At 42.1% G+C, this 13,384-nt stretch overlaps 1 protein-coding gene across 1 annotated transcript in view; it reads right to left on the bottom strand.

Moving 5' to 3' along the window:
* kif26ba (kinesin family member 26Ba) overlaps nucleotides 1–13,384 on the bottom strand; it is a 100,305-nt gene that overhangs the window by 23,928 nt on the left and 62,993 nt on the right. Inside the window, exons 6-9 of the mRNA XM_078283027.1 lie at nucleotides 6,349–6,564; nucleotides 5,475–5,568; nucleotides 885–1,030; nucleotides 278–394 (exon numbers count right to left, since the gene is read on the bottom strand). Of these exons, the coding sequence (XP_078139153.1) occupies nucleotides 278–394; nucleotides 885–1,030; nucleotides 5,475–5,568; nucleotides 6,349–6,564 (573 nt within the window). The remainder of the gene's footprint in view (nucleotides 1–277; nucleotides 395–884; nucleotides 1,031–5,474; nucleotides 5,569–6,348; nucleotides 6,565–13,384) is intronic.

Raw genomic sequence — 13,384 nt, forward strand, 5'->3', positions numbered from 1 at the left:
ACACACGCGCGCACGTGCACACACACACACACACACACACACACACACACACACACACACACACACACACACACACACACGCAGTTCCTTCTACACTAGCCTCATCACAGAAAGTATAGTAGTGTTCTAATGGTGATGTGAGCTGCAGTGTGTGTGTGTGTGTGTGTGTGTGTGTGTGTTAGAGAGAAAACGAGAGTGTACATCTGTGCCCGTGTGTGTGAGTGAGAGTGAGAGAGAAAAAAAGAGAGAAAAAGTGTTTGTGTGTGTGTGTGTGTACCTGCATGCCACAGATGGGGTCCTCACACAGATACACTCCAGGTGACTGTCCATCCTGTAAGCTGCCTGTAGCCACTTCAGACAGCAAGTCCTTCAGGTTCTCCTCTTTACCCCAGACCTAGACACACACACACACACACACACACACACACACACACACACACACATACAGAACTCCGTGTCATAGATAGATCATGTAATGTAATGATGTAGTTTACTGTAGATAGCAGTAGTTACTTCATGAACTGGTAAAATGTTTGGCCAAACTGATCCATGTGTAAATACCGTACAAAATCCATTAACAGCCTTTATTTACCTCAACAAAAGAGCGAAACAGGCTATTATTGGAGACAGGCCATCATTTATTTTGGCAGGTCCACAATACCCAGGGTGTCCAAAAGTGAGAGAAATGTGCTGCACAAATTTATACAATTTCCTTTTAGTCCTATAAGAAAGTGCAGAAAGTGGACGCACACCCAAAACTTAACGAGACGCAGACTCTCGGAAAACTAGTTCATAATAAAGGAACCTGACGAAGATGTTCATGCCGAAACCAGTGCAATTCTACAGGGAAGGTTTCAAATTGAGGTCCTGTCAGTAACACTGACCTCGACTGCCGAGACACGGACAGAGAAGCGCGCTCCCGTTTTCTCCTTCCTCTCGTTGATGAGTTTAAACAACCAGGAGATGGCACAGGGGATTATACCCAGAGTCTGAAGAGAGTCATCATGACCGATCATAGTGTAGGATTTACCTGGAGGACGGATGGAGAGAGACAGAAAGACAGAAAAAGACAAGAAGAGAGAAAATACAGTCATCAAAAAGCACATCATCATAAAAGATTTTAATGGAAAATTACTTTCTATGAACGCGTGTTAATGCATGTATTTCAGCTAGAAACCAGGCATGAAATTAGCGCGCTTGAGCGAGTGTGCATGTGTGTGCGCACGTATGTGTATCCCCCGCTGAGCCTCCAGACCTGTCCCTTTGAGCCTCAGGATGCCGATGCCCCCCCACCCGCTCTGGCTGTCAGGCATGGGAGATCAAACACACACCTAAACAAAGCCATATGTCACATCTACACCAACACATACACACAAACAGAGGATAGCAATGACATCAAAAGCCTGACTCCTGTGATGCAGGGTAGAGAAAACATGTGATTTATTCCAAGATAACACGGAGAGGAGGTTGGCAGCGACGTTGTAATGTTCCATTGTTCTCCCTCACTGGTTCCTGGAGCATCTAGTCTTTCTGTCATAACAAGGATGCATTTCATGGTTTGTGACAAATAATTATGTCCTCAAAGTCACACTGAAATTAAAACTGACTTTTTCATACTTTTTTTATTTTTTTTTTAGCTCATTCTAACTATCATACCATACACTTATTTGACAATTTATGCCAAAAAAAAAAATGACAACAGTTTTATTTTATTATTATTTTTATTGTATTTTTATATTAAAATCTAATTACTTTTACTTCCTGGAAAAGGGAAAATCTTTAGTGGTGACTTGTGTACCAGGAGGCATACGTGCATTCAAATTGCAACCAATAAAACCATCACAGATTTTTTGACAATCCCGCCCCTCTGCCCCTCCCATTAAATAAAACTGCCTTTCTCTATTGAACTGATATCCCATTGGGTTACACATGACCCCTTCCTGTGTTATATCCCGGCCCAGTAGCCATTTTTAATAGGAGATGCATCACATTAAGGAAGCTAGATGCTCTAAAATACAGTTTCATTGTGACTTTAAAAAATACACTCTCATCAAAACTAGGGGAGATATACACTCTCATCAAAAAGTGTTGTATAGTACCAGAAACTGTCTCTTTAGGTATGTTCCATAGTAGAACCCTTTTTGGTGCAGTAAAGAACCCTCAAGGAACGCATGAAATGTGGCAAATCAGCGGTATAAAAAAAAAATGTGTAAGAATCACTCTGAGTACTTTAATCTGATTTAATGGATTTATAATTTTTCCCACGGCACAGCCGAGGGCATCACAAGGCACATTCAGGTCAGGCAGTCAAATTGATCCAGTTGGGCCAGAACAGGGTCTATGTAAGTAATGTGATTAAAGTAACTCATTACTTTGCAACACATTACTTCCAACACTGGCTGTTCTGTGGTGAGGAGCTGGATATATGGCCCACACACTGGAACTACAACCGCTTTGTTGTAACTTTTCATTTTTAAAATAAAAAGTCAATGTAATTTCTATCATGAAATTTATTGAAATATCTCACACTGCTCATTTTAAATCACAGCAGTCAGTACAAACAAAGTTGGAGGAGACACTGGCTGACTGGTTATCTGTCTGTCTACGTGAGAGGAGGAGACAGAGTCAGACTGGTTGTCTGCCCGCATGGCTGAAAGGCCGGTTGAAGAAATGGAGACACTGGCTGACTGGTTGTTTGGAGAAGAGGAGGAGACTGGCTGACTGGTTGTTTGGAGAAGAGGAGGAGACTGGCTGACTGGTTGTTTGGAGAAGAGGAGGAGACTGGCTGACTGGTTGGTGAAGAGGAGGAGACTTTATGCAATTACACTTTTTTACACATCTGTGTGAGTGTTTATGAGCAGCTCGTAGCTCCATGTTGTTTTTTTCTGTTCTAACTATCAGAAGCTGTCAAAAAAATGTTAAGCTAGCTGACTGCACCACTGGCTAACACAACACAACTACATATTGATGCTCTGCTACAGACAACAGTGCAGCGTGTGTGTGTGTGTGTGTGTGTGTGTGTGTGTACATGTCTGTCTCGTTGCTGGATATTCATCCTAAGCCTTGAGAATAGAACTGTTGATGCTATCAGAGGGCGAACAGGGTGAGAGACTATGAGAGAGAGTGAGAGAGATACCAAAGCCAACAAGGCAGCACTGTATCATAAATCTAAAACATGCACACGCGCTATTACTCAGTTACCCATAAAAGGATGATCTAAAGCCAATAATCCAATAACCGATAATAAAATCTATCAATCAGAAATGACGTAAAGCCAGAGGATTGAATTACATTCCTGAAGAATCTTTTTGATATTGAGGTTTATTGTATTGCCGCTGTTCCATGAAAATCTTGTTACGCATTTTTTGTGTCTGTGTGTGCCTGTGTGTGTGTGTGTGTGTGTGTGTGCGTGCGGCGCGCGTCTGAGTCTCTATGTGTGTGTGTGTCTACAGCCAAGGGCCACAGAGCCAAAGATAAATGCTCCTTGTATTTCTTTCCCCATTTTAATTAGAAAAAAGGTAATGCCTTTATAACGCAGCCTCATTAAGTCCCATGGCCCCAGGTGAGCTATAACGCAAAGAACTGTCTCATCTGCTGCTACAGTGGCAGCCATTTAAAGCCTATCTAGCAAGGTCAGGGGAACTTCATAGCAATACTAAAATCATATATCCATAACAGTAAAATTGATTGAAAGAGCAAACTGTCTTTGATGAATCTTTAAAGTATATAAAAGCCCTTGCAGTGTCTCAGCCAGCACACTCAGTCATGTGTATCACCCATCATGGCTGACACCAATCACAACCCAACACTGACAATAAGACGCTCTATTTAAGCTGAGTGGTTCACACTAACACTTGCTGCTACTTTTACTTCTTAGCTTGGTCTTAATCAGGGTAAGAAATTTACTTTTTTTTCCAGAGGGAATACTTTTGTGGCCATTTTTAAGGGCATTTTGGTCCTTTTCACCCAGTCATAGTCTCCCACAAATCACCTACAGTGGCCCACGAGGGACAGTAGTCGCTTGCATGTGTGAATTTGACAACAAAAAAATTTGAGTGCAATGAGATGCAAAAAAAATATATTATCTTGCCCCTTCATTTTTAAGTTTCAAGGGCATTTTTGCCCAGATTATTGATGAAGCTTCCCTCCACCTCCCCAGCCTCCACTTGTCTACTCTATTATCTAGAGAGGCTGTCTACTGTGTATGTGACGGTTATGTTGACTATATCGTCATCAGGAGGATGTGCATCTGTTTGTTTGGTTCTATACAGTATGTGCCATTTGGGGGGGGGGGAGTGGGGTTGGGGGGTTGGTGGTATTAATGTATTTAAAGCCAAATACAACTGTATACTCTCACATGAGAAAGGTTTTACGACCGAAACATGATCTTGTGTGTGCCTGAATTCACCTTTTCTATGGACTTTACAAGTGACTAATTCCCTGCACAGTGGCGTGCATGTTGTCTTTTATTTTTGTTAAGTGTAACTGCATTACTATTCATTCCAGTGAATGGTCTGACCTTCAGGACAGGAGTGTTCCCTGCTGAACTGTCGAATTTTAACTGTCTGCTTTTGACCTAACTCTAACTGCCTGAATGAAAATCACAAGCCAAGGAGGATAAAACTGCTTGTATGTACAGGGAAACACTTGGCAGGGCCTGACCCAGGGTTAGAATGTGTGTGTGTGTGTGTGTGTGTGTGTGTGTATGTGTGTGTGTATGTGTGTATGTGTGTCTGTTTGTCTGTTTGTCCGTCTGTCTGTCCGTCTGTCTGTTGGTTCTTGTACTCTGTTCTGTGAACATGGACATGATCAAGGAAGAATGGTTGTTGAAAGGCTTAAGACAGACGCATTACTGTTTGCCTGTGTGTGTGCGTGTGTGTGTGTGTGTGTGTATGGATCCAGACATGTTCCAGTGTGCAGTGAGGGGTCCTGACCCTTGTTAAGTCAGCCTCTCTGAAAACCAGCTTCAGAAGGATTAGAGAGAGAAAAGGAAGACAGAAAGACACAAATAGAGAGAGGGAGAGAGGGAGAGCGGGCAGACTGAGAATGCTTTCAGCTTCAACAGACACTAATCCTCTTCTTTCTCTCTCTCTCTCTGATAGTTGAGGGCCAATGGAGAGACAAGCCAAGCCAGTGAAAGACTGTCACACTGACAGTCAGACACACACACACACACACACACACACACACACACACACACTAACAATGATTCACAGGCCAGAAATGCTCTGATTTTGTGGCCCATGTGTTTGATTGTGTGAGTGAGTGAGAGACAGAGAGAGAGAGAGTGAGAGACAGAGAGAGAGAGAGTGATCGACAAAGAGAATGCTTGTGTGTGTGTGTGCATGCTCACAAGTGTGCATGTATGTGTGTGTGCATGCAAATTTATGTACATGACAGTGTACATATATTTGTATGTATATGTCAGTGTGTCAGTCTATGTGTGTGTGTGTTTGTGTGTGTGTTTGTGTTACCCAGCTTGGAGTGTCCAAAGCAGAAGACACAGCCATCTGCTCCATTCACCACCGACTGAATCACCTCGGCAACCGTTCCTGCACACACCTCCGCCTAGCAACAAGCAGACAGACAGAGAGAGAGAGGAAGAAAGACTTAGGAAGAGGGTTAAGTCAAATGAAATACCTAAAAGTACAGATACACACGGCTACAGCTAACCGGCTAGTGTTGATACCATTCTTTACACCTCTTAGCATTGAAAGGTTATCAGTTCTTACCATTTTACAGTCTGTTGACAGTAGTTACAGCTACATCTTACTGTTAACATAGCTATCTTCACATCGTGTCAACAAGAATACAAAAAAGACACATATATGTGTGGTTGTGACCGCAAGGCCCAGGAATATGGATTCAATACTAAAAAAAGGATCTTTATTGAAGACCGCCATGAGCTAAGTGTTTCGCATACAGTTTCATCAGGCTTATCTTTAAATGACCGGCATGCGCTAAAGATCCTTTTTTTGGTGTTGAATCACACATACTGTATATGTGGAGTTTTTCACTTTATCTTGGATGACCTTCTTGCAGCCTCCAGCAACTCTTGACCTAGAGTATATGCTGTGCACAAAGCCTTATCTTTTTTATTTTATTTAATACAGAAAAGATGTTTACATTTAGTTCATAGACAGTCTAAAAGTAAGTGGTTTGGATGGAAAACTACAAGTACGGAAAGGGCGTGCAATTTTCCTCCTAAAACCAGCTTGTCTGTGTGTATGCATACTTTTTTTTTTATTTTAAGAAATTCTTATTTTTCACTGCACTCCCACGAAAGGTTTCCTATCAACATGGCATCGTAGTGCTTTGTTCTCCAAACTCTTCAAACTTTTCCCTTACCTGCGATGCGTCATGAGGGAACGCGGCATCAAAAGTAAACATCTTCGGAGGGACCTGATTGGCTCCTGCCCTTTTCTGGGAGGCGGCCCCTGGTGCCTGATTGGCTGAAGGGTCCATGATAGTGATCTGTTTCTTCCTGGGATCCACTTTAAGGAAGGAACTGGACTCAGCTGCGTCAGACTGAGACACTGGACACACACGCACCATGACTTTCACCTGAGGGTAACACACACACACACACACACACACACACACACAGATATTCAAATACTTAGAATAGAATAGAATAGAATAGAATAGAATAGAATAGAATAGGCCATGTTCAGTAGAGACACAGGCAACATTATCTTGGAGCAATACAAACATACGGATCCAGACGTTAAAAAGAAAATTCACCCTTAAACAGAATTCACACCAGCTCTTGTACTGGTTTGTTTTGTCATATAAACTTCAAAGTGGAAATCTATTATCTATCTGATCAGATACTGTAGAAGCCATGGAAACAAGGCTGTAATCAACAGCCACAGGACACACACATCCTCATGCACATGCAAATACTATTGCAGCTTAAAGTGGTAGCCCGCAAGATTCTCGCTGCTTTTATTTTGGTGACATTTTTGGTGCTAAGAGCTCATTACTGGTGTTTTTGTACTGCACGCCTCATAGATCACTTGTCAATCAAACGGTGTCACCAGTGCTGTGACATATTTTTCCTTCGTTTTCCTGTTGATGAAGTGTGAGTTTCTGTAGGTGGCGCTTTTTTCTTTGTCTGTTCAGCCATGGTGGCTATCGTTGCTCATGCTAACTGCCCAGTTCTTCTTCTGTTTATTCCAAACCAGCGTTCACTTCTTGTGCACCTGAAGAGTTTCCCCAGGAAATACCTACTCTACACTGGGGATTGTTGCTTTAATGCTTTATGTTACGCAGAATATGTTAGTACATTTGAATGGTTTAGTTGAATGTACAGGTTTCATATTTAAATGCAGGATTGTTACTAGAAGGCATCTGACCTCATCTGAACCTCAGCAGCACTGTGACTCTCAAAGAGCTACATCACTCAGCTGTTTAGTTCTTTTAAGACTTACATGGAGAGGTACACCTGCGCTCTCTCTCTCACTCTCTCTCTCTCTCTCTCTCTCTCTCTCTCTCTCTCTCTCTCTCTCATTTCTTTCTCTCATCCTTCAGTGCTTTTCTCTCCCTCCACTCTCCCCCTTTACTTCTCTCTCTTTCATTGTCCCTCTCTCTCCTCTCTCACCTAAATCCCTCTCTTTTATTCCCTTCACCCCTCTCTCTCTCTCTCTCTCTCTCTCTCTCTCTCTCTCTCTCCCATCAACTCCCTGCCACACATCAAAGCCTGAAGTGTAGGAATCCTATTTTAGCTTTCTCTCCTCCCTTTGCTCTTCCTTTCCTCCTACTCCTGTCACAAGCTGTTAGCAGTCACATTTCCTGCCTGACAGCTGCTGTTGTTTTCTTTGATATTGGAGGGAAGAAAAAGCTGCGTCATCGAATCCCAGTCTGTTCCAGAACAGTCTAACACATAAACAACTTCTCTCTCCGAGTTGAAGGTGTTTGAAAGTTTGAGGTACTGTACTTTCTAGCAGTCTATTCTCTCTATCTCTTACTCTCAGCCTCTGTCTGTCTCTTCTCATCTGGGTGAATCATTCTCTCTCTGTCTCTCTCGTTCTCTTGTTCCATCTCTCTCACTGTATCCATCTGTCTCTCGGGCCGATTACGACAGATTTGCCCATCCTGACAATTGGTGGGGGGAATCCTGATAGGATAGGATAGGAAGTTTATTGTCCTCGAGAGGAAATTCTTTTCATATAACACAACATGCCATAAATACAGAAACCACAGACATACAAACGTAAATTACAAACATACAGACATTTCCAACATTTCCAAACAGTAACTCTATAGAGGGGGGAGAAGCTTGGCTGATAGGAGGCTTGTTTGGGAGCGATGGCCCACACAGATTATCTGGTGCTGTGAAGGATTTACAGATTCAATTTTAACCACAGCAGTCTCCTCACAGACTCATCCGAGCCGCCCCCATCACATCGAACATGTTTGATATTTACGACCCGACGTCTGGACGGTCCGGAAGTGTGTGGGAATCACAGATTTATTCCAAGAGCGGAGACTGCAAATATCCAATGAGAGCCAAGTTTTGTTATATTAAAAAAAAGTGTCTCGCCCAGCTGTTCACATTTAAGAGTTGTATTAAAAAGTTAGATGAATGATAATAATGCTTTACTATTTAAGGTCCTTGAAATTAGAAGCTTTGGGAACCCCTGTCCTAGTATGAATGTGAGTTACTAACTGCGCTGACTTTACCTTTTTTCTGATGAAGCCTACTCACGTCCAGCTCTCATCTCTCTAGCCACAACTTTACCCAAACTATGTTTATGTGTTTTGTTTGTTGTTGTGTTTTTTGGTAAAAATCTACTTAAAAAAGCTTAGACAGGTAACAAAAAACAGCTATTGGTGTATCTTATATTCCTGGGTCAATTTTTCTTATTCCCACGGATAACTAGCCGTCTATCTAAAACATCAACAGTAAATGTTGGTGAAGGTTTTGATATCTCTCTATATAACCCACAGCTGAATGTCCACACCCCTTCTCTGGGGGTTGTCAAAAGGCATTCTGGGAAATGTAGCAGATCACTAACTGAAGTAGATAGGCGAGGCAGGTTGAGGGCAAGTGGGTATGACAATAAAGTAAATTACAGCACTTCACTTCACAAAAAGACTCCTGGAATGTACTGAACATCACAGATTGATGGCACATAACAGTTAAGAGTATCTGAGGGTGGAATTTTCTTTTAATGCACGTTGCATTAATGTTCATATTAAAGCTCTTTGGATCGCGAGTTCCTGCAAGATTAGAGGTCCTGACGTCCGTGACAAATCCAGAGTCAGCAGGATAATCGCAGTTATGTCGTTAAATGTGTGATACCAAGTCCTTGCCTCATCATCTAGTGTGAGCATATTATGACTGAGAGACAAAAAAACCCATCGTTATATATGTGATGCGATGCGTTTTCAGAATCGGGTTTTATGTCCTCTAGTGTGTCCCCAGTGAGGTGCAGGGCAGATGAAAAGATTACTGTGTTTCCTTGACTATGCGGCTGTTAAGAGAGAAGGAGAGGGAGGAGGAGAGGAGATCTTTTGTCAGTGTTTGCTTGTTAGCGCAGATGAATCATCGTCTGAAGTGTGATTCCACTCCGCTTCCAGTTAAACGCTACCATGGGATTACGAATCACACAGAGCTCCCAAAATGCTCCAAACTGCACTGAAACAACCTTCACAAAAACACACCATGAAGGGGGAAATGTTGCAATGTTAAACTAAGCATTTATTCACATAAATTCACATTTAGCTGTGAGCATCATAGGTAAAACGATAGGTAAACTATGCAGTCGGTGACCAAAAGGCAAACAACTACTAATTTAACCTAAAAATTATGAATTAACCTTATTTTCATGTCTTACCATAATGTATACTATGAATTTAGACCATTGACTTGGAAATGTGTTTAAACTTTATTTCTCAAGTAAACTACCCTCCACTGCATTATTGTGCTGTTACATAATATCAATGAACTACATACTGCAAAAAGATTTTAAATTTGCATGTTTTTTGCTACAAATTATTTGCTATAAATTATTTCATGGCCCTGGAGCGAAGAGCCACAGGCATACAAGAATGATGTCATGTCATACTGAACGAACGGGAGAAGTCACTATGGAGCATCTTAAATGATACATGTAAAAAATAAAAGCATAAAAGCCTGCTGGTAACTAACATATCCTGTCACGTAAAAGCATGAAGGCAAACAGTAAAATTATAAGAGCTCTTTCTATGCTGCACTCAAGCACACACTCTTTGTCACACACACACACACACACACACATGCACACAAGCACACACACCTAATACAACACATTAACAGGCTTTCCTTTGGTTGCATCATTAAATGACCATAGGCCATCTTAGACAGTTGGTTCAATAAACTGTGTGTGGGTGTGTGTGTGTATGTGTGTGTGAGAGAAAGAGAGAGAGAGAATATGTGTTTGTGTTAATGCCTTTCTCAGATGAAGGTGATGTGCGTGTGTATATTTAAATGTGTTTGCGAGTGTGTGTGTATGCGTTCATGCATGTGGGTGTGTGATAAATCCAGATGCCACCTGAATACAATAAATGAGTAACCTTGGCAACCTGGGTAACCTGGGATACTGAGGCTTAATGTCAGGTCAACACTTGATCTTAAAAAAAGATCCCCTTGCAATACACACATACACACACACACACACACACTCTCACACTTAGATCCAGAGCTGCGCCCTCTCCTGACCCCAATAAAAGAGCCCATCACATCAGTAAGAGCCCGAGGGGGAAGGATTTTACCGTTGCGCGCTTTACAAGGCGTAACTCATAAAGTCCTCCCCCCCGAGAGCCCATTTCCTCTTCATGTCTGAGAGTGTGAAAGGTAAGAGAGGGTTAGGTAAGAGTGTGTGTGTGTGTGTGTGTGTGTGATGGCAAGAGGTATAAATGGGGCCACACTGCTATTCAGTGTCCCTTTTTCAAAATATTGAGGGTGTGTGTGAGATGGCAATAAGGTATAAACAGGGCCATTAACCGCTATGTCCTTCTCCTTTTTTCCAACTATCAAGGGTCTATGGTGATGATTAAAGAAACAAAACATCAGAATTGATGCATCAGAGCCAAAGTTATGCTGTTTTTAAGTGATGCCATTTTTCATTCCCACTGAGAGAATGACTCAGTCCATCATAATAAATACTACAGCATCCAGACGGCTGGACAGCATTTGTGGCACTGCTGCAAACATTCAGTAGATCTCAGACTTTGTCAGAAAAAAAATACACCTTTTGGTTCTGATAGAGTCAAGCTGAAGTGTGTGTGTGTGTGTGTGTGTGTGTGTGTGTGTGTGTGCCCACAGTATTCTCAGAGGATCCTTGGCCTAGTTCCACTGGTGAATCAATACATGTGGCAAAGAGCCATGGCCAATATGACATGCAGACACACATGTACATACACACAATATGCATGGGAGAACATAGAAACCATACAAAGCTAATGGACTCTTTGTTCTGGTTAATGAAAAACACAAAAAGAAATATGGGGGGGGGGTGAAGAGAAAGGCTGAGGCAGTGATTTGTCTTGTTATTTGTTTTGGGAGAGATGAAGGGAGAGCAGGCGAGAGAGAGAGAGAGAGAGAGAGAGAGAGAGAGAGAGAGAGAGGTCTCTAACAAACCAACTCCCCAGACACTAACACAACACTCCCACAGTGATCTCATTGCACACTCGCCCTCCTTCTCCATCTCTCTAGATCTCTGTTTATCCCTTCATCTCTCTCTTTACCTCCCTCTCTCCTTCTCTCTCTCGCTTTATTTAGCTCTCTCCCCCTCCATCCTTCAGTCTCTAGCAGGCTCTCTCTTCCTCTTCTCTCCACCACTCCTCCCCCCACACCACACACCTTTCTCAGCCTCCCTTTTTGTTTCTCAACACATATAGACCTCTCCCTTCTCTCTTTACCTTTGCTCGATATCACTGTCCACCCACTCCATTTCTCTCCATTTTCTCTTTGTCCCGTTTCTCTCCTCTCCCTGTCTCTCCTTCTCTCCCTTCCCCATAACAAACGACAAGACAAATCGCAGCCTCTCCCTATTATCCATTCTTTACTTTTTCTCTTTCTCTCACACTTCATGCTGCAGTGAATACTAATGCTAGGAGGCGGGCGATCGAGAGTGAAACAGATTAGAGAAAAGACAGAGAGAGCGAGAGAGAGAAGGAGACGGTAGAGAAGTGAGTCCTGTCTGTGAATATTTTAACACTGTGTTCTCTTTAGCAAAACATTTGTATCTACGCTCTGCAGCAGCGCCTGTGTGTCTAAGCCTGTGTGAGATTTGATTCCTACTCTCTTCATACTAATATTTATGCAGTGAGTCTGTCCTAAAGCACAACCCCACTGTGTTTGACATGTAGGTCTGATGTTATTATTGGTCTGATAGACACTCTTTTTTTTACCTTTATTTAGCGATGATTTGCTGAGCAGGCTCTTTTTCAGCATCACCGTGCATCACAATAGCTGCATTTACATGGAGCTTTTCATTCCACTAATATTCAGAATAATAGCGCAGTCAGAATAAAAATGCCTTATGTAACCACCTCATTCAGATTAAACCGGCCCATTCTGAATTAAATTTCATTCGTTCATTTGATTATTTCATAATCCGTGACATCAATGATGTTTACTTTTTTGAATTTGAATCGTTGCGGGTGCAAAACAAAACGTCTGTTGCTGACACTTTTGGAGTTGTACGTTCTGATAAAACTGTTGCTTCATCTTAAAGCAATAACGGTGCCAAGCGTCCGACGCACGTCCATCTTTTAAAAACATAAGCCCATGTTAGAGTGCTGGATTCTTTATTTTGCACATGCCAGAAACTTTTATTCTGATTACATACTGTGGAGCATGTACACGCACACCATGAGATCCTTTTAGTTAGCGCTCATGCAAACACTTGTGGGGGAATATTCAATCAGAAGGATTTCATTCAAAATGAAAAAATATGGCTCATGTAACTGCAGCTACTCCTATGTTAGACACCTCATAGCTGCCCAGTACGACCACTGTCTTCTACTGTTGGCCACTGAGCAGCTCCACTGGAGCAGTTTGGGGGTTAAGTGCCTCGCTAAAGGGAGACGGCAGATGTTGAGGCAGGGGAGAGAGCCACAAATTGTAATCTTTTGTATCTCTTGTCTGTACTTTTGCACTTTTTAATTGTAAATCTTTTACTGTATTTTTTATTACTCTGTAAAGCACTTTGAATTGCCTCAGTGTATGAAATGTGCTATACAAATAAAGCTGCCTTGCCTTGCCTAAATGCGTCTTAAACACGTTGACACAAACCTACACTTAAACACAAATGATGAAACTTCAGTAATAACCTAAAAGGAGTCAAATTTTTTCTGATAAATGGACCTGACTGGTAACACACTCTTGATAGAG

This window comes from Centroberyx gerrardi, chromosome 1, assembly GCF_048128805.1.
Source record: "Centroberyx gerrardi isolate f3 chromosome 1, fCenGer3.hap1.cur.20231027, whole genome shotgun sequence".
Taxonomy (NCBI): domain Eukaryota; kingdom Metazoa; phylum Chordata; class Actinopteri; order Beryciformes; family Berycidae; genus Centroberyx; species Centroberyx gerrardi.